The sequence below is a fragment of the Nomascus leucogenys genome, chromosome 2 (genome assembly GCF_006542625.1).
Source record: "Nomascus leucogenys isolate Asia chromosome 2, Asia_NLE_v1, whole genome shotgun sequence".
NCBI classification, from domain to species: domain Eukaryota; kingdom Metazoa; phylum Chordata; class Mammalia; order Primates; family Hylobatidae; genus Nomascus; species Nomascus leucogenys.
In genome coordinates this window covers 10,187,935-10,213,932 of record NC_044382.1, presented here as the reverse complement: position 1 = coordinate 10,213,932, position 25,998 = coordinate 10,187,935, and the positions used below count along the sequence as shown (strand labels likewise).

Sequence of the window (25,998 nt, the reverse complement as noted above, 5' to 3'; positions counted from 1 at the left end):
AAAATTAGCCAGGCATGGTGGTGCATACCTGTAATCCCAACTACTCAGGAGGCTGAGGCAGGAGAATCACTTGAACCAGGGAGGCAGAGGTTGGAGTGAGCCAAGATGGCGCCACTGCACTCCAGCCTGGGCGACAGAGCGAGCGAGACTCTATCTCAAAACAATAATTAAAAAAAAAAAAGGATTAAAAAAAGAACACCTGTATAGGGCCTTTTCATCAATGGAACTTGCAAAACTGGAAATTTCTCTGAGTGAATCAGTGAGTGAGTGGTGAGTGAATGTGAAGGCCTAGGATATTACTGTCCATTACTGTCGACTTTAAATATTGTACACTTAGGCTACGCTAAATTTACTTTAAAAATTTTGGCCAGCCATGTTGGCTCACGCCTGTAAACCCAGAAGAGGCAGGAAGATGGCTTAAGCCCAGGAGTTCAAGACCAACCTGGGAAAATGGCGAGATTCCCATCTCTATAAAAATAGAAATAAAAAATTAAAAATGTTCTGTCGTCAATAATAAATTACCCTTAGCTTACTATAATATTTTTACTTTATAAATGTTTTAATTTTTTGATTTTTTGCCTCTTTTATAATAACAGTTGTTTAAAACAAACCAACGTACAAAGGTACAAAAACATTTTTATAGCCTTATTCTAGAAGTTTTTTCCCGCTTTTAAAACTCTTTTGTTAAAAACTAAGACACAAACATACACATTAACCTAGGCCTACACAAGTCAGACTCATCAAGGTGTCACTAGGTGATAGAAATTTTTCAGGTTCATTATAATCTTAAGGTACCATCATCACATGAGCAGTCCATCATCGATCATACTCTAAACTTAGCTCCTACCTCATTTGCATTTGCTAGTCTCACTGCATAGAACCTTCCTACTCATTCAATTAAGAAACACTTTTAGAGCAATGCCCTGTGTCTAGCACTGCTCTACATTGAGAAAGTGGCTCAGAGCAGTCTGAGGAATGTGAGGTATGCAAAATTGATTAGGCCCAGACAGGAGCAGGAGACACCTGTCACATCCTCCGCACCCATGCCTGGGGGTAATTGCTTAAAGGCATTTTGTTTTCTCTTTCCTTTTCCGTAATTTCAGACTAGCTGATAAATTACCTGCAATGTTACCACAAGTTACACAATGTGACCCTCACCTGTTATCTTCACGTTCCTGGGGTTTGTGATAGAAAGATCAATGTATAGACAATGATAGCTTATGTTATTTTAATGAACCATTGTAAATTCTTGGTAAGCAACTTAGGAACTGCATCCTAACTGTTTCATCTTTTTTTTTTTTTTTAACTTTTAACCCACTTGTAATGGCTGCTAATCGGAGCATATATTCAGGGCAACTTGAATCCATGACTCCCAGGCTGCAGACCTCAACCCTGGCCCAAACAGACTCTCTACTTATATTAATTTTGCTTCAGTTTCTTCCTTTAAATCAACAAGATGAACAGTCTTCCCAGCTGGGCTATACGTACCTCGGGATACAGGAAGTCCTGTACAACTTACAAATTCCTATATGCTCTCACTTTTGCCAATCTCTCCACCTGGGCTAGTACCCAATTCCCCCCTTTTTTTGGTTGGGGGATTGGGAAGTCCTGTACCCTGAGGTGCATATAGCACAGTTGGGAAGACCCTTCAAAGGGAACTTTTTTTTTTTTTTTTTTTCTGAGACGGAGTCTCGCTCTGTTGCCCAGGCTGGAGTGCAGTGGAACAATCTCAGCTCACTGCAAGCTCCGCCTCCCGGATTCAGGCCATTCTCCTGCCTCAGCCTCTCTGAGTAGCTGGGACTACAGGCGCCCGCCACCACGCCTGGCTAATTTTTTGTATTTTTAGTAGAGACGGGGTTTCACCATGGTCTCGATCTCCTGACCTCGTGATCTGCCCGCCTCGGCCTCCCAAAGTGCTGGGATTACAAGCGTGAGCCACCGCGCCCGGCTATGATGTCAACTTTTAAAAGTATACACTGGGATATTAATTTTTAAAATACTTTTATGAGGCACAGAAGCGAAAACGTTTAGAGTGCTACTTTCTAAGTTCTGGAGTCATAGAGAAGAGTGAACAAGATAATTAAGGTCCCTGCCCTCTTAGAACATATATCCCAGGTTTGCTGTTTATAATTTTAACTCAATATATATACAATGAAATATTATTCAGCCTTATAAAAGAAAACCGTGTTATGAGTGACAACATAGATGAACCTGGAGAACATTATGTTGGTGCGATAAGCCGGGCACAGAAAGACAAATACTACATTAGCTTGTGTATACGTGTAATCTAAAAAAATGCAGATTCATAGAAGCAGAGCATAGAATGCTGGTTGTCAGGGCTGCAGAGGTAGGAAAGATAGGAGATGCTGCCCAAAGTTACAAAGTTTCAGTTAGGCAGGATGAATAAATTCTAGAGATGTAATGTATATTGTATACTTGCAGTTTTCGTTTTTTTTTTTTAAATAGAGAGAGAAAAGGTCTCACTCTGTCATCCAGGCAGGAGTACAGTGGCATGATCATGGCTCACTGCAGCCTCAAATTCTTGGGCTCAAGTGATCTTCCCACCTCAGCTTCCCATCTATCAGGGACTACAGGCACATGCGATCATGCCCGGCTATTTTTCCATTTTTTTGTAGAGACGAGGTCTTAGCTGTTTCCCAGGATGAGAATAGATCTTAAATGTTCACAGCACACACACAGACGCACACACACACCTGCAAATGATAACTGTATGAGATGAAGGTTATGTTAATTATTTTGATTGTGGTAATCATTTCAGGATGTATATATATATCAAAACATTACGTTGTATATCGTTATGATATACAATCTTTGTCAATTATACCTCAATAAAACTGGAAAAATAAGATTTTTAACTCAAATGTCACTTGCTTAGAGATGTCTTCTCTGAGCCAAGTCACTCTATCACATTGCCTTCCTAGCAATTAAAACTACCTGAGATTATTGCCTTTTTTGGTCTATTTTCTCTCTCCATTCTAAAATGTGTCTGCCATGAGAGGGGAGATCGAGTCTGTTTTGTTTTCTCTGTGCCCCCAGAGCCTAGAATAGTGTCCGGCATTTTAAAGTACACAATAAATGCTTGTTGAACAAATGAATGGATTTGTTAGTTTTGTGCCCATTTCACAAAGGGGCAAAGTGAGGCCTCTGAGAGCCAGAAGCTCTAGGTCAGTGACTGTCCTAGTCTATCCAAGCACAGAGCAGCTCTGGTTAGTCTCTGCTCAATTCCCCTCCCCTCGCCCAAACGTCCCTTAGCTTTGGCCTCGCTCCTGGCCGAAATCCCCGCGGGTTCTCCTCGCAGTGTCCACTGGATCCCGCCAGGAGGCAGCAGAGGCGCCAGCACCCAGTCCGACGGGACAGAGGACCGGAGGGGGTTTCCGCTTCCGGGAGAGGCTGACCGCTTCCGCTTCCGTCCACTTGGCGAGTGAGACGCTGACGGGAGGGTGGACGTAGTGGTGTCTTGAGTACTCCGCGCGGCTGCTGCAGCAGGTTTGGACGCAGGAGACCGGCGGGAACGCCTGAAAGAGATGGAGCAGGCTCTGACTCCTGCCCAAGCGGCTTCGGGGGCGGGACAGCTAGGCAGGGACCATCCTGGTCCTCTCAGAGTGGGGCGGCACGGTCCCTGTGGGAGCAGGAAGGGTTGGGAGAGGAAGCACCCATCATTTCAAAGCCCGTGTGACTGTGACTTTCAGCGGAATGGAGGGTCCCCACCCTCTCCCAGGCCTCCCTCAAGCCAGCGTCCTCGGTGGGCTGGAGCCTGGCATGTTTAGAACAATTCTCTCCCCACAATCCACCTCCTCTTCTGCATGCACATGTGATTTAGGGGATGCGGGGAGATAGACAAGTTGGGAGTACATTCAGAGCTCTGGGTCTTGCTTTGCAGCTCAGCCGCAGTTCTTTCCGGGTTACTGAGCGAGAGGATTCCTAATAAGCCCATGGGGCGATTCATTATCAGACCAACGGAGTTTGCTCTGTGCCCTCAGCATTCGTCGGGAAGGAGCAGCCACACCATATAAAAGTGAAAGCGGCCGGGCGCGGTGGCTCACGCCTGTAATCCCAGCACTTTGGGAGGCCGAGGTGGGCGGATCACGAAGTCAGGAGATGAGATCATCTTGGCTAACACAGCGAAACTCCGTCTCTACTGAAAATACAAAAAAAAATTAACCGGGTCTGGTGGCGGGCGCGTGTATTTCTAGCTATTCTCGAGGCTGAGGCAGGAGAATGGCGTGAACCCGGGAGGCGGAGCTTGCAGTGAGCAGAGCGCACACCACTGCACTACAGCCTGGGCGACAGAGCGAGACTCCGTCCCCCGCCCACCCCCCCCGAAAAAAAGTGAAAACGGAACAGTTCCATTACCTTTTATGCCCAGGTGGGGAGGGATGGTGGGAAGATAGTTCACAGTACTCTGTCCTGTTACAGCTTTATACTTAATCAGCAGCCACAAAGTACAAGTTAGTCAAGTAAATTGGCAAGCCCTTTACATTTCTGAGCCATGTATTTATCGGTATGTATTTATTTTTGCCTCACTGGGTTGTGATAATCATAAAGGTAATTTCTGAAAAGTGTTTAGCTCAGCTCCTGGAACATAATATTTGCCCATTTTTGGCAATTTGATTTTGGCTGTAGCTATCTCCCAGTAAGTATTCTGAAATTTCAGGTGAGGAATCTCCCCCCGAGTTTTGCAGTTTAAGTTGGAAGCTTTATTTCTTTCTGAATTGACATGTCTTTACTTTTAGATATTAAAGTACAAAGCCTGGTCTGGTCTAGTCTAGGACCTAAGACACTGGAAAGAGGAAGAAACGGGAAAATTGTTTAGTCCCAGAAAGGGTGAAAGGCCGACCCTTGAGCTATTTTGAATGTGACAAAAGACATTTGGTTTTTTAAGAGTCCCAAGTCATAAGATTTGGGAATAAAAGCAGTTTGGTCAACCTGAAACTTAACTACTCTTGCTAAATCAGAGTGTCTTATCGAGCCAAAGAAAAGAACGAGGGATATGAGACTTGAGACATATCCCATTATATACTTACTCCTATTCCTGTCTCCCAGCACACGTGTGTGTGGTTAATATTTTCTTTTTCTTTTTTTTTTTTGAGACAGAGTCTCGCTCTGTCAAGCAGACTAGAGTGCAGTGGCACGATCTCTGCTGCAACCTCAGCCTGTTGGATTCAGGCAGTTCTCCTGCGTCAGCCTCCCAAGTAGCTGGGATTACAGGCATGCGCCACCATGCCTAGCTAATTTTTGTATTTTCAGTACAGACAGCGTTTTGCTATGTTTGCCATGCTGGTCTTGAACTCTTGGCCTCAAGTGATCCATCTGCCTAGGCCTCCCAAAGTGCTGGGATTACAGGCGTGAGCCACCATGCCTGGCCAATATTTTCTTATTAAGGATAATATGCTAACGTCAGCAAAAGTCTCAGAGGAGAAAGAAACACAGCTCATCAAAGGGAACATTAATGATTCCCATGGTCTATGCCATGCCTTGGTAGAGAGGAGAAATGTGGAAGTCAGTTTATGGACTGAAAAAAGTGCTTTTTTTTCCACAGGAAGAAGAGATTAAATCTCTGACTGCTGAAATTGACCGGCTGAAAAACTGTGGCTGTTTAGGAGCTTCTCCAAATTTGGAGCAGTTACAAGAAGAAAATTTAAAATTAAAGTATCGACTGAATATTCTTCGAAAGGTGAGTACTTTGGGTTTCAGTTTTATTCTCCAGTTTGAATCATTATACCTTTTTAAAAGCCTTTGTTACCAGAGATTCTGGAAGTATATCCTATGGAATTTGGAAAAAGAAGCATAGAAACCCTATTCTTTTCCCTGCATTAGACAACTTAGGACTGAGGTAGTTGGTGCAAATAGTGAGAAGTTGGTGTTGTCCTGTCCTTCAGGACTCTTTGAAATGTTTCATCCTGCTAACTATTTGGCTAACTTAAAGTAGGATTTAGGTAGGGTTGAGACATTTCTTTTTTTTTATTTATTTATTTATTTATTTATTTTTTTATTAATTTTTTTTTGCACACAAAAACAATAAACATTTTCTAAAAATACATACAAACAAAAAGATGCGTATCAAACATATTAGGAAGGTTACACATGGGAAGTCGGGGAATAGAAATGGGGGGTGGGAGTTAAAATAAGGTAGAGAGGGACTTTATGTGGATCAGTGATAATAACTCAATCCTCTATTTGACAAAGAAGAGGGAGAAGGAAGAGGAAGAAAAAGAAAGTGGGATAAAGGATCAGAAAGGGAGGAAAATAAAAAAAATTAGAGTATGACTCCAGGGTAGACCTGTTTTGTTGTCACTGAGTTGGTTGGTTGGTTTGTCTGTTGTATTTTTCATGTTTCGCCAAGTTGGCCAGACTGGTCTCGAACTCCTAGCCCGAAGTGATCAACCCGCCTCGCCCCCCAGAGTGCCGGGACCACAGGCGTGAGCCACCACGTCCAGCCCCCACATTGCTTCTGGCCTCCATTGTAGACCTCCCAGACGGAGCGGCCGGGCAGAGGCGCTCCTCACTTCTTCCCAGACACGGGGCGGCCGGGCAGAGGCGCTCCTCACTTCCCAGACGGGACGGCCAGGCAGAGACGCTCCTCACTTCTTCCCAGACGATAGGTGGCCGGGCAGAGGCGCCCCTCACTTCCCAGACAATGGGTGGCCGGGCAGAGGCGCTCCTCACTTCCCAGACGATGGGTGGCTGGGCAGAGGTGCTCCTCACTTCCCAGATGGGGGGGCCGGGCAGAGGCGCTCCTCACTTCCCAGATGGTGGGTGGCCGGGCAGAGGCGCTCCTCACTTCCCTGACGGGGCGGCCGGGCAGAGGCGCTCCTCACTTCTTCCCGGACGGGGCGGCCGGCAGAGGCGCTCCTCACTTCTTCCCGGACGGGGCGGCCGGGCAGAGGCGCTCCTCACTTCTTCCCGGATGGGCGGCCGGGCAGAGGCGCTCCTCACTTCTTCCCGGACGGGGCGGCCGGCGAGGCGTCCTCACTTCCCGACGGGGCGGCCGGGCAGAGGCGCTCCTCACTTCTTCCCGGACGGGCGGCCGGCAGAGGCGCTCCTCACTTCTTCCGGACGGGGCGGCCGGGCAGAGGCGCTCCTCACTTCTTCCCGGACGGGGCGGCCGGGCAGAGGCGCTCCTCACCTCCCAGACGATAGGTGGCCGGGCAGAGGCGCTCCTCATTCACAGACGGGGCGGCCGGGCAGAGGCGCTCCTCACTTCCCAGACGGGGTGGCCGGGCAGAGGCGCTCCTCACTTCCCAGACGGTGGGTGGCCGGGCAGAGGCGCTCCTCACTTCCCAGACGGTGGGTGGCCGGGCAGAGGCGCTCCTCACTTCCCTGACGGGGCGGCCGGGCAGAGGCGCTCCTCACTTCCCAGACGGTGGGTGGCCGGGCAGAGGCGCTCCTCACTTCCCAGACGGTGGGTGGCCGGGCAGAGGCGCTCCTCACTTCCCAGACGGGGGGCCGGGCAGAGGCGCTCCTCACTTCCCAGACGGTGGGTGGCCGGGCAGAGGCGCTCCTCACTTCCCTGACGGGGCGGCCGGGCAGAGGCGCTCCTCACTTCCCAGACGGTGGGTGGCCGGGCAGAGGCGCTCCTCACTTCCCAGACGGTGGGTGGCCGGGCAGAGGCGCTCCTCACTTCCCAGATGGGGCGGCCGGGCAGAGGCGCTCCTCACTTCCCAGATGATGGGTGGCCGGACAGAGGCGCTCCTCACTTCCCAGATCGGCGGCCGGGCAGGCGCTCCTCATCTCCCAGACGATGGGGCCGGCAGGTTCTCCTCACCTCCCAGACGGGCAGCCAGCAGAGGCGCTCCTCACTTCTCCCGGATGGGCGGCCGCAGAGGCGCTCCCACTTCTCCCGGACGGGCAGCCGGCGAGGCGCTCCTCACTTCTTCCCGACGGGCGGCCGGCGGAGGCGCTCCTCACTTCCCAGACAGGGCGGCCGGGCAGAGGCGCTCCTCATTCCCAGACGGGGCGGCCGGGCAGAGGCGCTCCTCACTTCCCAGATGGTGGGTGGCCGGGCAGAGGCGCTCCTCACTTCCCTGACGGGGCGGCCGGGCAGAGGCGCTCCTCACTTCCCAGACGGGGCGGCCGGGCAGAGGCGCTCCTCACTTCTTCCCGGACGGGGCGGCCGGGCAGAGGCGCTCCTCACTTCTTCCCGACGGGGCGGCCGGGCAGAGGCGCTCCTCACTTCCCAGACGGGGCGGCCGGGCAGAGGCACTCCTCACTTCTCCCGGACGGGGCGGCCGGGCAGAGGCGCTCCTCACTTCCCAGACGGTGGGTGGCCGGGCAGAGGCGCTCCTCACTTCCCAGACGGTGGGTGGCCGGGCAGAGGCGCTCCTCACTTCCCAGACGGTGGGTGGCCGGGCAGAGGCGCTCCTCACTTCCCAGACGGGGGGCCGGGCGGAGGCGCTCCTCACTTCTTCCCGGACGGGGCGGCCGGCGGAGGCGCTCCTCACTTCTTCCCGGACGGGGCGGCCGGGCGGAGGCGCTCCTCACTTCCCAGACGGGGCGGCCGGGCGGAGGCGCTCCTCACTTCCCAGACGGGGCGGCCGGGCGGAGGCGCTCCTCACTTCCCGACGGGGCGGGGGGGGGCGACGGGGCGGGGGGGGGCGCTCCTCACTTCCCAGACGGTGGGTGGCCGGGCAGAGGCGCTCCTCACTTCCCAGACGGTGGGTGGCCGGGCAGAGGCGCTCCTCACTTCCCAGACGGTGGGTGGCCGGGCAGAGGCGCTCCTCACTTCCCAGACGGTGGGTGGCCGGGCAGAGGCGCTCCTCACTTCCCAGACGGTGGGTGGCCGGGCAGAGGCGCTCCTCACTTCCCAGACGGTGGGTGGCCGGGCAGAGGCGCTCCTCACTTCCCAGACGGTGGGTGGCCGGGCAGAGGCGCTCCTCACTTCCCAGACGGGGCGGCCGGGCAGAGGCGCTCCTCACTTCCCAGACGATGGGTGGCCGGGCAGAGGCTCTCCTCACTTCCCAGACGGGGCGGCCGGGCAGAGGCGCTTCTCACTTCCCAGACGGGGCGGTCGGGCAGAGGTACCCCTCACCTCTTCCCAGACGGGGCGGCCGGGCAGAGGCGCTCCTCACTTCTTCCCGGATGGGGCGGCCGGGCAGAGGCGCTCCTCACTTCTTCCCGGATGGGGCGGCCGGGCAGAGGCGCTCCTCAGTTCTTCCCGGACGGGGCGGCCGGGCAGAGGCGCTCCCCACGTCCCAGACGGGGCGGTGGCCGGGCAGGGGCTCGGGAGGCTGAGGCGGGCAGAGCACTCGGCATCAGGAGCTGGCGAGCAGCGTGGCCAACATGGCGACCGCGCGCCTGCAGCCGAACGAGAAAAAGCAGGCGGCGGTGGCGTGCGGCGGCAGTCCCAGGGAGTCCGCGGTGCGGGCAGCAGCGAGCTGAGTAGATTGCAGCCTGGGCCACAGAGGGAAAGAAAGAAAGAAAGAAAGAGAAAGAAAGAAAGAGAAAGGAAGAAGGAAGAAGGAAGGAAGGAAGGAAGGAAGGAAGGAAGGAAGGAGGGTTCTTTTTAAAAATTTATGTATTACTTTTTGAGACAAAGTGTCTGTCACTCAGGCCAGAGTGCAGTGGCATCGTCACAGCTCAGTACAGCCTCAACCTTCAGGCTCAAGCAGTCATCCCACCGCAGCCTCCTGAGTGGCTGGGACTACAGGCGTGTGCCACCACATCCAGCTAATTTTTTTTTTTTTAATAGAGATGGGGTCTTGCTGTGTTGGCCAGGCTGGCCTCAGAATTCCTGGCTTCAAGCAACCCTCCCTGTCTTGGCTTCCCAAAGTATTGGAATTACAAGTATGACCCATGGCACCTAGCATGGTTGAGGCATTTCTTTCAACAGTTTATGCCCATGCCTTTTTTAAAAAAATGTATTTAATTTTTAAACCATTGCCTCTATCATAAAGGAAATATTTGAAAATACACCTGCATATTTTCTGTGCCCTAAGTTGGTTATTTTACAGTTTTATATCTTACATAATCATTTGGGTTTTTCTTCACCTGGTATTTCAAAACACTTTTTTTCCCCATGGAGCTTGTGCTGTGTTTATTTAATGGTCTCATGATTTAACAGTGTTTTATCAATTTTGTTTTAAAAAAATGAACTTGCTGCAGTTTTTTGGCCTGCCTTTCATATTTGGTGATGACATATCCCAGAGTATTGACCTCATTCCCATAATTATGCTCCCGTGTGTATATATTACTCTCGACAAACTGTGCTGGCATTAAATCCTTTTCCCAGAGCTGATTGATTCCATTTACTCACCTTAGACTCTATCTGCCCCACTCCCATGACGTCTCTCATATTATGTTTTTGTTTTTTTTTTTTTTTTTTTTTTTTTTTGAGACGGAGTCTCCCTCTTGTTTGCCAGGCTGGATTGCAATGGCACGATCTTGGCTCACCATAACCTCTGCCTCCCAGGTTCAAGCGATTCTCCTGCCTCAGCCTCCCAAGTAACTGGGATTACAGGCATTCACCACCACACCTGGTTAATTTTGTATTTTTAGTAGAGACGAGGTTTCTCCATGTTGGTCAGGCTGGTCTCGAACTCCTGACCTCAGGTGATCTGCCTGTCTTCCCTTCCCAAAGTGCTGGGATTACAGGCGTGAGCCACCGTGGCTGGTGTCCGTATTACCTATTTGTGATCTGCTGTGCTCGAGTCTCATATTACCTATATGTGATCTGCTGTGCTTGTCCTTGAGTCTTCTAAAATCACAAAATTCCTTTTCCATAGAATCTTCCCAAAAGAATCTCACCTTTCTCGTTATGTCATTCATTCTACGCTTATATATGTGTAATTCTCTGTTATATTTATTTTAATTCAAAAGTATTATTAAATGTCTAATATATGCTAGAGACTATAAGGGAAAGGATACAAAAGGAAGTACAGTATTTTCTTGAACTCCTCACCTCAAGTAATCGTCCCACCTCAGCCTCCCAAGTAGCTGGGATAGAAATACAGCATATTCTACTACACGTTTTTCTATAATGCAGATTAGCTCTTATATAGATAGGAGAATGCTCTCACTGTATTGTGGGAGGCATATTGGTTCTTTGACAAATACATTGCCCTACTTTGCCCAATGAGCAGCTGAACACAAGGTACACAGCAGAACTAAAAACCACAGAGTAATAAAGTACTGTGTGTGATGGCCATTGACCCTGTCGTCTTTCCCTGGTTCACTTTGGCCAGGTGCTCTGACTTGAAAGCATCACATATGAAACTGGTAGAGACAACTTATTGAATTGATTATAATCAGATAGCAATTTTCATAGTGCCAAAACTAAGCACAGTAGATTTCGTGTGTGTAGGTACACACACATACGTATGTACGTGGTGGTACTCCTATCCTTTAAAAATAAAAAATTGAGGTTGGGCGCGGTGGCTCACACCTGTGATCCCAGCTGTTTGGGAGGCCGAGGCAGGTGGATCACCTGGAGTCAGGAGTTCGAGACCAGCCTGGCCAACATGGCAAAACCCTGTCTCTACTAAAAATGCAAAAATTAGCCAGGGATGGTGGCGCGGGCCTGTAATCCCAGCTACTTGGGAGGCTGAGGCATGAGAATTGCTTAAACCCAGGAGGCGGAGGTTGCAGTGAGCCAAAATCATGCCACTGCACTCCAGCCTGGGTAACAGGGCAAGACCCAGTCTCAAAAAAATACATACATAAAAATAAACAAAAAATTGACATTTATTATAGCAGCTTTTGGGCATAAGATTATAATCTAGGCCAAGTGTGGTGGCTCACGCCTGTAATCCCAATGCTTTGGGAGGCCAAGGCAGGAGGATCTCTTGAACCCAGGAGTTCAAGGTTACAGTGAGCTGTCATGCCACTGCACTTCAGCCTCAGCAGAGTGCACAGTGAGATCTTGTCTGTTACCCCCAACAAAGAAGAAAAAAGGATCATATCCAAGTAAATTTGGCATTTGCTGTTGGAAATCTTTAGATTGAGAAAAATGTATCTTCCTTGTTTTAAGTATGTTACCACAGAGAGGAGTCAATTATTGATTAGCTACGAACGTGAAATCAGGTTTTTTAGTGAATTTAAGAATATAATTTCTTCATATGATAGAGAGGGCTGATGAGGGGAGCATAAAACTTGGACTCTCCATTCCAGTAGACCTGAGTTTGAATCTGGCCGTTTCCTCTTATTCTGTCTTGTCTTTGGCAAGTTACTTATCTGTAGCCCACATAGAAATAGTGATAATAGTAACAAACTCAATTTTATTATGTAGATGGAATAAGATAATGCATATAAATAAAGCATTTGGTTCAAATCTTGACACTACATACTCAAATACTAACTTTTGTTATTGTCATTATTTTATACTGTTGACATTTTGATGAATATAAATTTGTGATGAACATAAAATTGTGATGAACATGTTGATGAACATAAAATTGACAAACATAAAGGTGTATAGGCAGCGTGTTTATCTTCCATTAAAAGCATATGTGTCATTCACCTTTTTTTTTGCTAAACTGCTATATGGCAAGTACAGTGCTAGATGCCAGGGACAGGGAAGAGAGCCATGAATTAAGCACTTTCTGTGCATCCAGCAGTCTAGTGGTAGAGACAGAGAGTTTTGTGAGGGTATGACAAGTGCAGTAATAGAGATAATTATATGCCATCTTAAATGACTATATTCCATGGGAAAACAGGAGGTAGTAGGTCTAATAACAGTAAAACAAAACTACTGGCTTTTCTGGTATATTGATATTACCTACTTTGCTCCCTTTTATTTCATGCCTTGAAGAGGTCAACATTTTGATGGACATCATGTAATTTTTTGTTTGTTTTTTGTCCATTGAGTTTTCACTTCCAATATTTGATGTGAAATTATATTATTTTCTCAGAGATTTGAAGCTGAGAAAAGGATTCCGTCAGCCCTTTTAACTTCCTCCTCCCAGTTTCTGTTCTGCTAAAACAAATGCAAAAAGTAAGACCTCAGGGCATTTCCCATGGATGTCTTAGATGCCGTGGGATGGACTTGTCCTGCTACATGTCTTAGCAAATCCCAGATCTGAGGGCATCACACTATGAGTACGTTTTCCCTTTTGGTTCTTAAGATATTTGAAGGTTTATACTCAAAATATTTGGAGACATCTTGTATGATGATGGTATAGTACATTATGGACATGTTTCCATTCTTTTCCTACAGAGTCTTCAGGCAGAAAGGAACAAACCAACTAAAAATATGATTAACATTATTAGCCGCCTACAAGAGGTCTTTGGTCATGCAATTAAGGCTGCATATCCAGATTTGGAAAATCCTCCTCTGCTAGTGACACCAAGTCAGCAGGCCAAGTTCGGGGACTATCAGTGTAATAGTGCTATGGGTATTTCTCAGGTGATGTGTTGTCATGACTCTTGGCTGTTTGATTTTTTTAAGTATTATTATCATCATTGCCATTTACAGAAATAATACTATTGCAAGTTGTATCATTAGTGAAAAGGGCATTTGCCACAGTTTGAAAAACTTGAGAAAGGGGTTGGGGGGCGCATATGTTTTAACTTTTTTAGGCACAATTTTTAAGGTTTGGTTAAATTTTATATGTATTCTCAATATTTAAGGGCAATCATTGGTACTCTTTTGTTTAGGTATTTCCCTCCTGCTGCGTCCAGGATTGCTGTGTGGTGTTGTTGAGTGTTGGGAGGTGAAAAATTAAAATAAGCCATTTACCAGTCAGCATCCCAATTAAATATTTGATGTAACTGTGATCTTTGAGCCAGGCTTATATATTCATTTTCAAGCAGAGGAGTTCCCCATTTTAAATAGCTGCATTGTCTGATGTGTTTGTGGTTAACTGCATCTGGCTTGGGTCTTTCTGTTTTCCTTTCTTTGCTGAATTGGAAAGGGTTACTCTGAAGAGTCCAGGTCTTATAGTGTGGTTTATTTCTCAAGTGTGAATATTGCACACCTTCATGACTTGAAAATTAGAAATGTAAATATGCTGGAACCAGGCCTCATAGCAGTAGACTTTGTTATGTCATCATTAAAAAGTTCGAGGTGTTGTAATCCCAGCTACTAGGGAGGCTGAGGCAGGAGAGTTGCTTGAACCCAGGGGCAGAGGTTACAGTGAGCCGAGATCACGCCACTGCACTCCAGCCTGGGCGACAGAGCGAGACTCCATCTCAAAAAAAAAAAAAAAAAAAAAAAAATAGTTCCAGGTATTAGTGTGTAACGTATTTGGAAATAGAGATAATGTAGTTTGGGCACTTTCTATTCCTCTTGGCACTATTGATACTTTAATCTGTCATTCATAATGTGATTGGACTTCTCTGCTTCTGCCTTTTGATGGTTCTTAATGTAAAATGCATCTCGTGCCTTGTCAGGTGTGCATTTCCGAGTAACTTGCTGAAATCTGTTGTGTAATGAATCATTTTATATTGTGTTGTAGATGCTCAAAACCAAGGAACAGAAAGTTAATCCAAGAGAAATTGCTGAAAACATTACCAAACACCTCCCAGACAATGAATGTATTGAAAAAGTTGAAATTGCTGGTCCTGGTATGACATAATGTTATCCTTCTTAATAGTTGTATTGAAGATGAGTCCTTTTTGAAGTTAAAAAAGAACACACATTTTAATTACAGGGTTAAAATTTATATACTGAACAAGATGGTGAAAGCACTGTGGATTGTGATATAGGAAATTGAAGTTTTAATCTAGACTCAGCTACCGCTTTTAGCTGCTTTATCTTGAATGAGTTACTTTGCCTCTGTGATTCAGTTTTTCATCAGCAAAATGAGGATAGATAATGGCATATAAGTCTTCGGCACAAGGGCCTTCTGTTTTCTTTTAAGAGGCGAACAGATCGTTTGCTGAAAATGAAAGGGCCCTGAGTTAAGTAGGAAGGTTTCAGGAGAGTGGTGAAGGCTTGAAGTAGATGGTGAGACAGGAGCTTACAAGACAGCTTAAGTCAAGGCCACAACTGGTATTGGAATCTTGAAGAATTTTGCCAGAGCCAGGTCAGCGTCTGGAGCAAATCCTTAGGAGTGAGTGATTATTCAAGATAAGACACTATCTGATATTTTTTCTCTTCTATCCATTAGGTTTTATTAATGTCCACTTAAGAAAGGATTTTGTATCAGAACAATTGACCAGTCTCCTAGTGAATGGAGTTCGACTACCTGCTCTGGGAGAGAATAAAAAGGTATATGTACACTCTTCTATTAATATATTAGTATCTTAGAACTACATGGCACCAAGCACGGTGGTATGTGCCTATAGTGTCAGCTACTTGGGAGGCTGAGGCAGGAGGATTGCTTGAGCCTAGAAGTTCAAGGCTGAGGTGTGCTATGATTGCACCTGTGAATAGCTACTGCACTTCAACCTGGGCAGTATCACGAGACTTCATCTCTAAAAAAGAAAAACGAACTGCATGGAATGTGCTGAAACTGGGAATGGATTTCACTTTTATATTGAAATTTAATCATTCACATTTGAGATTATGAATATTTATGAAGTAGCCTTTCTCCTGGGTCTAGCTTGTTGTGTGATTTTTTTTTTTTTTCACTTAATTGGCATTTGAGGTAGCCAATTGATACACAGATATCGCTGAAATAGAATGGATAATTTGTATACATGAATTTGATTCTTTTTCAGTTAAAAATACACAAGCAGATCCATCATAAAATCAAACATGGTTGAATCACAACCCAAATGAATGTTTAAGTCTGAGTTTGTTATTAAATGTGTTATTAATGAATGCATTAGAACAAAATGTTTATGCTCCTCTTAAAAAAATCTTTCTGTCTTTATGTTTATGCCCCTCTTAACAGCCTTTCTCTTTTTGTCTACCCCAGGTTATAGTTGACTTTTCCTCCCCTAATATAGCTAAAGAGATGCATGTAGGCCACCTGAGGTCCACTATCATAGGAGAGAGTATAAGCCGCCTCTTTGAATTTGCAGGGTATGACGTGCTCAGGTATGTGCTCTTGCCTTGCTTACTATTCTCATTCCTTATTTTCTTGTTTGGAAAATTCTATAGAACATAGAATATCTCACTCAAGAAAGAACATTCGACTAAATCAGTGGTTCATCAGCTTGGTTCTTCTTTACTATCACCCAGTAAGCTTTTAAAATATGTCCTGAGCCTTTCCTCTGAACCTTTTTTACTATGCTATTTTTTTTTAGACTCTTAGTGGAACCAAGGACAAAACTCCTTCCTTCATTCTACACATCTTTCTTGAGGACCTCTTGTATGCAGCGGGTTTATATCCTGGCAGGGAGAGAAGTAGTAAAAAAACAGGTTATTTTGGGCCTTGTAAGCTGTGAGAGGCAATTGAGATTTTATTGTAAGTGTACTGGGAAGCTATTAGAGAGTTTTAGTTTGTGAAGCAGGGTAATCAAATTAAAGATTAGCCTGGGTACCATGGCTCACACCTATAATCCCAGCATTTTGGGAGGCCAAGGTGGTAGGATCACTAGAGGCCAGGAGTTCTAGGCCAGCTTGGGCAACATAGTGAGAACCTGTCTCTATTTTTTATATTTTTAAAGAAAATTTTTAAAATAATACAAATTAAGGATTACTCTGGTTACTTACTGTGAAGAAGCTAGACAAAGAAGGGAGACTATAACAGTAAGTGTTAGGCCAGGCACAGTGGCTCATGTCTGTAATCCCAGCACTTTGGGAGGCCGAGGAGGGATGGATCACAAGGTCAGGAGTTTGAGACCAGCCTGGCAACATGGCGAAACCCTGTCTCTACTAAAAATACAAAAATTAGCTGGGCATGGTGGTGCACACCTGTAATCCCACCTACTTGGGAAGCTGAGGCAGGATAATTGCTTGAACCTGGGAGGCAGAGATAGCAGTGAGCTGAGATCGTGCCACTGCACTCCAGCCTGGGCAACAGAGCAAGACTCTGTGTCAAAAAAAAAAAAAAAAAAAAAAGTAAGAGGCTATCATCATGATCCACTTGAAAGATGATCTCGTGGTTTGGATTAGATAAAAGCAGAGAGGGAGAGAAGTGGGTTGGATTAACATATATTTTCTTTTCTTTTTTTTTTTTTTTGGAGATAGAGTCTCGCTCTGTCACCCAGGCTGGAGTGCAGTGGCACGATCCTGGCTCACTGCAAGCTCTGCCTCCTAGGTTCACGCCATTCTCCTGCCTCATCCTCCCGAGTAGTTGGGACTACAGGGGCCTGCCACCACGCCAGGCTAATTTTTTGTATTTTTAGTAGAGACGGGGTTTCACCATGTTGGCCAGGCTGGTCTGGAACTCCTAACCTCAAGTGGTCCGCCTGCCTCAGCCTCCCATAGTGCTGGGATTACAGGTGTGAGCCATTGCGCCCGGCCTCAACATATATTTTCAAGAATTTTGTTCATTGATATTTGGGAACCATTGGTCTAAATTACACTAAGATAATGGTTAAAATGTTAAATTTTCATAAAATTGTGGGAATAACCAACATTGGCCAGCTGTCATTATCTCAATTAGCTACAAAATAAACAGATTATAGTCCACTGACAGAAAACACATTCATTCAGCAAATTCTGGATGCCTGCCATGTGCAGCCTCTAGTACTTGAGTATGCAGAGCTGAATGTAACAGACATAGTTTTCATCTCTTGTGGAGGTTGCAGACCAGTTGAAGAAACAACCAAGTAAACAGGTATTACTAAATGGTGACGTACTGGCATGTAAATGTTAGTGGTTCCTAATGGAATATAGTTCCTCTAATTTAACTTAACCATCTTTATTATTTAAAAAATGATTTTCTATTCTCTGATTGGTGTTAGGTTAAATCATGTAGGAGACTGGGGAACCCAGTTTGGCATGCTCATCGCTCACCTGCAAGATAAATTTCCAGATTATCTAACAGTTTCACCTCCTATTGGGGATCTTCAGCTCTTTTATAAGGTTTGATACCATTTCTTTTATATTATTTGTGTGTTTACCATTAATCGTAATTATCCATTTTCCTTAGGAAACTTAAAATGGTTTTTAAAGCTACTATGGAGTTAAGTGAAAGTTGCTAACAGCCTTAGTAATACATGTCTCTGTATAAATGACATTCTCTTGAACTTAAACTACTTTTTTTTTTTTTTTTTAATTTATAAAGAAAAGACGTTTAATTACCTCGTAGTTCTGCAGGCTGTACAAGCATGGCGCTAGCATCTGCTCAGTTTCTGGGGAGGACTCAGGGAGCTTTTATTTATGATGGACGGCAAAATGGGAACAGACTAATTGATAAACATATAAAATTTGTTTACCTACACTGAATTCTTTTTTATTCTGACATTCATTGCATTTGGTTGTGTGCCTTAGAAACAGCCGTCCCCTACCCCCAGATTCATTGCATTTGGTCATGTATGTAGAACCGCTACTAGATACCCTACATTTGGTTGTATGCATAGAAACAGCCATCCCCCACCTGTTAATATGTCATCTTTGCTTTGTTTATTGGTGTATGTGAAAAACCAAATTCTAGGCCAGGTGCGGTGGCTCATGTCTGTAATCCCAGCACTTGGAGAGGCTGAGGCAAGCAGATTGCTTGAGTTCAGGAGTTTGAGACCAGCCTGAGCAACAAAGTGAGATCCCATCTCTACAAAAAAACAAAAATAACTAGCCAGGCATTGTAGTTCCAGCTACTTGGGAGGCTGAGGCAGGAGAATCGCTTGAGCCCAGGAGGTCAAGGCTGCAGTGTGCCGTGGTTATGCTACTGCGCTCCAGCCTGGGTGACAAAGCAAGACCTTATCTTAAAAGATAAAATTATATTAAAAAATAAAAGTAAAAAAATGAATTCTACCACATTGAATTTAGAGGTTTATTAATCAGAGTGCATTATAGCACTTAAAATTTTTTGATGCTTAATTTTATGTATTTTGATATGATTAAATGTATGGAAAAACAATTTTAAAGACAAATTTTCACATCATCTATAATTTTAAAACGCCCATCGTGATCAACTTTCTTTGACTCCTTGACTTATCCGTATACAACATGTATTAATCATTTATCATTTTAATATAGTTTTTCTATTATATTTAATATTGCAAACTTTTGTGTTACTTTATGACTGCACATTTTGTTGGATCAGTGTACCAGTGTTTACATTAATCCTTTATTAGGATTTTTTTCTATTTTAGAGGTGTTATTATTCAGTAAATAGCTTTGTACACTTGGATTTTTTTCACTTTTTTTTGAGACGGAGTCTCGCTCTGTCGCCCAGGCTGGAGTGCAGTGGCGCAGTCTCAGCTCACTGCAAGCTCCGCCTCCCATGTTCACGCCATTCTCCTGCCTCAGCCTCTCCGAGTATCTGGGACTACAGGCGCCCGCCACCACACCCGGCTAATTTTTTTGTATTTTTAGTAGAGACGGGGTTTCACCGTGGTCTCAATCTCCTGACCTCGTGATCCGCCCGCCTCGGCCTCCCAAAGTGCTGGGATTACAAGTGTGAGCCACCGCGCCCGGCCTTTTTTCGCTTTTTAAAATTATTTCCTGGCTGGGTTCAGTGGCTCACACTTGTAGTCCCAACATTTTGAGAGGCCAAGGTGGGCAAAATGCTTGAGCCTAGGAGTTTGAGACCAGTCTGGGCAACATGGCAAAACCTCATCTCTACAAAAACTACAAAAGTTAGCCAGGCATGTTGGCATACATCTGTAGTCTTAGCTACTTGGGAGGCTAAGGTGGAAGTGAGTGTCACTTGAGACCAGGGAGGCCAAGGCTGCAGTGAGCTGTGATCACACCTTTGCACTACACTCTCACTCTGGGCAACAGAGTGAGACCCTATCTCAAAAAAAAAATTATTTCTTCAAAAATTGAAAATAAAAAATGTTTTTTAAAAATTTCCTTATGGACTGGGTGCAGTGGCTCATGCCTGTAATCCTAGCACTTTGGGAGGCTGAGGCAGGCATATCGCTTGAGTCCAGGAGTTCAAGACCAGCCTGGACAACATGGAGAGACCCTGTCTCTACATAAAATACAAAAAATTAGCCGGGCACACTCCTGTAGTTCCAGCTACTTGGGAGGCGGAGGTGGTGAGAGGATCACCCGAGCCTGGCAAGGTCAAGGCTGCATTGAGCTGTGATCTTACTAATGCATTCCAGCCTCAGTGACAGAGTGAGACCCTGTCTTAAAAAAATAAACATAAAAAAATTCCCTATGGTAGAAGGATCATAAAGATCATAATTTCCTCTCAGATATTTTGATTAATAAATTTATTTTAATGTGAGTTGCATGTTTTCTGTTTAAATTTTTAGGCATTTCTTTATGATGGAGAACGTTTCAAGAACAGGATTCCTGTATTAAAAAGTAAACATTTGTGGGGCTTTTGTTTTTGTTTGCTTCATTTTACTTTTGGCAAATGTTTTCTGTTGAAAATAAGCTAAATGTTTACTGATATGGACTGGAAAACTAATGTTATAAACATCTTTTGGAGTTCTGTACTTTGAATATAGTGAAGCAGACCTATTAATGCAAGAAATTGTTTGTATAAATAAATTGCTAAAATTTACAAACCACAGTAAAGAAAAGCCATTTCCAATTTTTGATAAAACATATATGTGTATTTGTAAAGAAATATCTAGATTTGTGCATTAAATGTTAACACCGGTTAATTTGAGGTGAGATTAATTATTTTTAAGTTAAGTGTTGCTTTCAAAATAGAAATAAAACAATGAAAGCGACTTTCTTTTTAGTTAAAAATAATAATAATCAGTTGGCCAGGCACAGTGGCTCACACCTGTAATCCCAGCACTTTGGGAGGCCCAGGTGGGCAGATCACTTGAGGTCAGGAATTCAGGACCAGCCTGGCCAACATGGTGAAATCCTGTCTCTACTAATAATACAAAAATTAGCCGGGTGTGATGGCATGTGCCTGTAATCCCAGCTACTTGGAGGCTGAGGCATGAGAATCACTTGAACCCGGGACACGGAGGTTGCAGTGAGCCGAAATAGTGCCACTCCAGTCCGGGAGACAGAGTGAGACTATGTCTCAAAAAAAAAAAAAAAAATTCATTCAGTACCACATCCAAAATGGAGATTGGAACACACAAAATTAGGTCGTACCTGTTAGCTATTCTGTACTAACTCTTCTTGAACACAAAAGTATTAGCTGAAGTAGACTTTTGTGAATTGGAAAAGTGTAAAGAAAACTGTGGTGAGATTTTTGTATTTTTCAAGAGAAATGATTTCACAGTTTTTTGGCATGCTCATTTGTAACAGTATTCTCAACTATTGAGGGAGAGCACTTGTTCTGGTGTTCTGAGTTTGTACTTTCTCACCGTGTTTGTGTGTGTAGAAATGTGTAAGTTCTTTTTCTGGAAATACAGGATTAGATCTTTTTACAAACCTTACTTTTTAAAATATATACATACACAGGAATCTAAGAAGAGGTTTGATACTGAGGAGGAATTTAAGAAGCGAGCATATCAGTGTGTAGTTCTGCTCCAGGGTAAAAACCCAGATATTACAAAAGCTTGGAAGCTTATCTGTGATGTCTCCCGCCAAGGTGAGTTTCTGGGCTTTGTTCCTTCGTCCAGCAAATACTATGTATATCATTTTCTTGAGTCTTAATTTTGATTTGACTTTGAGTGATATTTTAACCTTCTCAGGACAGGCAAATAGATTTTTTCTTAAATGTATTTCTGAAACAACTAATAAATTTTGAACCTGCCGTAAGACAGGCAGGTTCAAATCTTAACTTTCTTAGAAGTCAGCAAAAATTAATTAGAAAATAAAGTGGAAAATAAAAATAAATCTTATTCACAGTAGCAACAAAACCTATAAAACACTTAGGAGCACTTAGGAATGAATTTATTCAGAAATGTGTAGGACCAAAATGAAGAGAAGTATACAGTGAGATGGAATAGAATGTCTGGATAGAGTGCCAGGCTTAGTTCCCTAGTTCTCCAAATTTATTTATGGTTTTAAGGCGATTTCAAGTTTTCTAACTTGACATAATAGTTTTAAAGGTTTCTTTGAAGAGTAAATGGGTAAAGAACAAGCAGTAGATCTTTGAAAAAGACGACTAATGATGACTGGCTTGCAGCACTAGGTAATAAAATGTTTTATAATTACAGTAAGTAATACTGTGTCACTGATGTATTGCTACGTAGAGAGGTAAGTGGTTTAAATCAGGAAAAACCACAAGAAAATTCAGTAAATATTTGATCACTAGATAGGAAGAGCTTTTTTCTTCTCATTCACATTTTTTAAGAATTAATTTTTTATAAGTTAAACAAGAAGGACATGTTCCTTATATAAAAAAGTAAATGTAGGCCAGGCGTGGTGGCTCACGCCTGTAATCCCAGCACTTGGAGGCTGAGGCGGGTGGATCACCTGAGATCAGGAGTTCAAGACCAGCCTGGCCAACATGGTGAAACCCCATCTCTACTAAAAATAGAAAAATCAGCCAGGCGTGGTGGCACACGCCTGTAGTCCCAGCTACTCGGGAGGCTGAGGCAGGAGAATCTCTTGAGCCCGGGAGGCGGAGGTTGCAGTGAGCCGAGATCGCGCCACTGTACTCCAGCCTGGGTGACAGAGCGAGACTCCATCTCAAAAAAAAATAATAATAATAATAATAAAAAGAAAGTAAATGTAGACAGGAGAAAAATAAAATTATCTATAGTCTCACCCATTGTTAATATTTTGATGTGTACCTTACCATTTTCTTTCCCTTTTTCAAAATGACAGCATGTATATAATGTTCTATATCATACATTTTTATGTAATTAATTTCCTTTTAATATTTTTATTAATAAATTTATTTTAATGTAAGATGCATGTTTCCTGTTTTTAAAAAATTCTTATGCATTTTATTTGGTGGCATATTATTTTTTTCCCTAGAGTTTAATAAAATCTATGATACACTGGACATCTCTTTAATAGAGAGAGGGGAATCCTTCTATCAAGATAGGATGTATGATATTGTAAAGGAATTTGAAGATAGAGGTAGGCACTCAACTTTTTACTATGGAAATTTTCAAACATAGGCAAAAGTGGATAGAATGTATAGTAACGCCAGCTTCATGTACTCATCATCCAATTTCCACAGTTATGGGTACTGACCAACCTTATTGTATCTATACCTTCTTACACTGCTTCCATCATATAATTCCATCTATAATGACTTTGGTATATGTCTCTGAAAGAACAGGACCTTCTTTCTGCCCTAAAACTGCAATATCATTATAATAACAAAATTTTATATATATATATATATATATAAATTTTTTTTTTTTTTTAAAGCAATCTTGCTATGTTGCCTAGGCTGGTGTGGAACTCCTGGCCTCAACCGATCCTCCCACCTCTGCCTCCCAGAGTGCTGAGATTATAGGCATGAACTACCATACCCAGCTAACAATAATTTCTTTTCTTTTCTTTTTTTTTTTTTTTTTGAGACAGAGTCTCGCTCTGTCGCCCAGGCTGGAGTGCAGTGGCACAATCTCGGCTCACTGCAAGCTCTGCCTCCCGGGTTCACGCCATTCTTCTGCCTCAGCCTCTCCGAGTAACTGGGACTACAGGCGCCCGCCACCACGCCCGGCTAATTTTTTGTATTTTTAGTAGAGACGGGGTTTCACCATGGTCTCAAACTGCTGACCTCGTGATCTGCCCGCCTCGGCCTCCCAAAGTGCTGGGATTACAAGCGTGAGCCACTGCGCCCGGCCCCAGCCAACAATAATTTCTTAATACCATTAAATAGAGTTCCAATTTCCCAAGTTGATTCATGAATTTTTTTTTTTTTTTTTTTTTTTTTTTTTTTTTTTTTTTTTTTTTTTTTTTTCGGAAACAGAGTCTTACTCTGTCTCCTAGGCTGGAGTGCAGTGGAGTGATCTCGGCTGACTGCAGCCTCCGCCTCCTGGGTTCAAGCAATTCTCCTGCCTCAGCCTCCTACATAGCTGGAAATACACGCATGCACCACCACACCCAGCTAATTTTTGTATTTTTAATGGAAACAGGGTTCGACCATATTGGCTGGGCTGGTCTTGAACTCCTGACCTCAAGTGATCCAGCCGCCTCAGCCTCCCAAAGTGTTGGATTCATGATTCTTTTTAATAGTTTTTTCAAAGTCTGCATGTAACATTTGTTTGATATGTATCTTAAGTTCTATAAATCTGAGGTTTCTCCCTCTTTTTAAATTTCTTTTATTGTTGAAGAAACTGGGCCATTTGTCCTAAATAATTTCCCATATGGAACTATTTAGTATAATTCCTTGTCTGTTTCTCTAAAGAGGCTTCATTAGATTCTGATTTACGTTTTATTCCTTTTTTTGTTGTTTTCTTTTAGTTGCAAGAATGCAGGCAATGAGGCAGTGTCTGGTTGTCTCTGTTTTTGTCATATTAAGATTGATTAGTGAATTCAGGTATCATCAGCTGGATCTGTCCGTAAATTTCCCCATCAGACTTTTCCCTATTGGCTTTATCAGCTATTTATGACCATGACTTTGATCCACCACTTCACTGGAGATTGGAAAATGGTAGTGTTCTGTCATTCTTTCTCCATTTGTTACTTGGGATTCTCTTATGCTGAACTTTGTTACTCATTATTTTGGTTATCCTCAGGTACAATTCATATAAAACAGGTAGGGTAGTAGAAGTGCTTGATTTTTTTTGTATCAATTGCAGAATAATAGGTTTGTTCCTTAGCATCTCAAAGTGATTTGTTTGATTTTAACATTATTGTGGTGGGCTTTTAATGTGTTTTATATTTTTCAGTCAGTTGTCTTTATGTAATGCTCAAATTGTTCCATTTTGGCCAAGTAACTTCATATTTTTTATTGTGGTTTTGTTTTTTTCAACCCCTTTGATAGTTAATTGCTTTCTGGTATACAATATTCCAGGCCCATTTTGTACATTTCCTGCCTCAGACCTGAAATCAGCCATATCTCTATGGAAGCCTGTTTCCTTGAGTGGGAGTAGTATTTTAATCACAGTCTAGGGCCTAGGGACCATACTTTTTAAGATGATAAAATTTTGGCTGGGTGCAGTGGCTCATGCCTGTAATCACAGCACTTGGAGAGGCTGAGGCAGGAGGACCACTTGAGGCCAGGAGTTTGAGATCAGTCTGGGCAACATAGCAGGACCCTTTCTCTGCCAAAAAATTAACAAAATTAACAAAAGAAGTAGTTGGGCATGGTGATGCATGCCTGTAGTTCTAGCTATGCTTGAGCCCAGGCATTTGAGGTTACAGTGAGCTATGCTCACACCACTGCACTACAGCCTGGGCAACAGAATGAGGCCCTGTCTCTGAAAAAAAAAAAAAAATAATGAGAGAGAGAGAAGTCGAGCATGGTAACTCGTGACAGTAACCTCAGCACTTTGGGAGGCTGAGGTGGGAGGATCACTTGAGCCCAGGAGTTTGAGGCCAGCCTGGGCAACAATGTGTGAGACCCTGTCTCTACAAATTAAAAAATTAGCCAGGCGTGGCTGGGCGTGGTGACTCACACCTGTAATCCCAGCACTTTGGGAGGCCAAGGTGAGCGAATCACGAGGACAGGAGATCTAGACCATCCTGACCAACATGGTGAAACCCCACCTCTACTAAAATACAAAGAATTAGCTGGTGTGGTGGCATGCACCTGTAGTCCCAGCTACTTGGGAGGCTGAGGCAGAGGAATCGCTTGAACCCAGGAGGTGGAGATTGCAGTGAGCCGAGATCATGCCACTGCACTCCAGCCTGGCGACGCAGCAAGATTCTGTCTCAAAAAAAAAAAAAAAAAAAATGCTGGGCTCGGTGGCTCACGCCTGTAATCCCAGCACTTTCGGAGGCTGAGGCAGGTGGATCACGAGGTCAGGAGTTGGGACCATCCTGGCTAACACGGTGAAACCCCATCTCCACTAAAAATACAAAAAATTAGCTGGGCGTGTTGGCAGGTGCCTGTAGTCCCAGCTACTCGGGAGGCTGAGGCAGGAGAATGGCGTGAACCCGGGAGGCAGAGCTGGCAGTGAGCCGAGATTGCGCCACTGCACTTCAGTCTGGGTGACAGAGTGAGACTCCGTCTCAAAAAAAAAAAAAAAATTAGCCAGGCGTGATCGTGCATG

At 44.3% G+C, this 25,998-nt stretch overlaps 1 protein-coding gene across 5 annotated transcripts in view; it reads left to right on the top strand.

Moving 5' to 3' along the window:
* The first annotated feature begins 3,424 nt into the window (after positions 1-3,424).
* RARS1 (arginyl-tRNA synthetase 1) overlaps positions 3,425-25,998 on the top strand; it is a 37,019-nt gene continuing 14,445 nt past the window's right edge. Inside the window, exons 1-10 of one of the 5 annotated variants that reach the window (XM_030825245.1) lie at positions 3,438-3,507; positions 3,902-4,095; positions 5,561-5,695; positions 13,172-13,360; positions 14,412-14,520; positions 15,066-15,166; positions 15,819-15,940; positions 17,755-17,875; positions 21,338-21,467; positions 22,805-22,909. In XM_030825245.1, the coding sequence (XP_030681105.1) occupies positions 13,208-13,360; positions 14,412-14,520; positions 15,066-15,166; positions 15,819-15,940; positions 17,755-17,875; positions 21,338-21,467; positions 22,805-22,909 (841 nt within the window). In that variant the 5' untranslated portion in view covers positions 3,438-3,507; positions 3,902-4,095; positions 5,561-5,695; positions 13,172-13,207. Of the gene's footprint in view, positions 3,764-3,901; positions 4,096-4,371; positions 4,388-5,560; positions 5,696-13,171; positions 13,361-14,411; positions 14,521-15,065; positions 15,167-15,818; positions 15,941-17,754; positions 17,876-21,337; positions 21,468-22,804; positions 22,910-25,998 lie in introns of those variants that run through there. The other 4 variants (XM_030825238.1, XM_030825250.1, XM_030825260.1 and 1 more) reach the window with 4 other exon arrangements.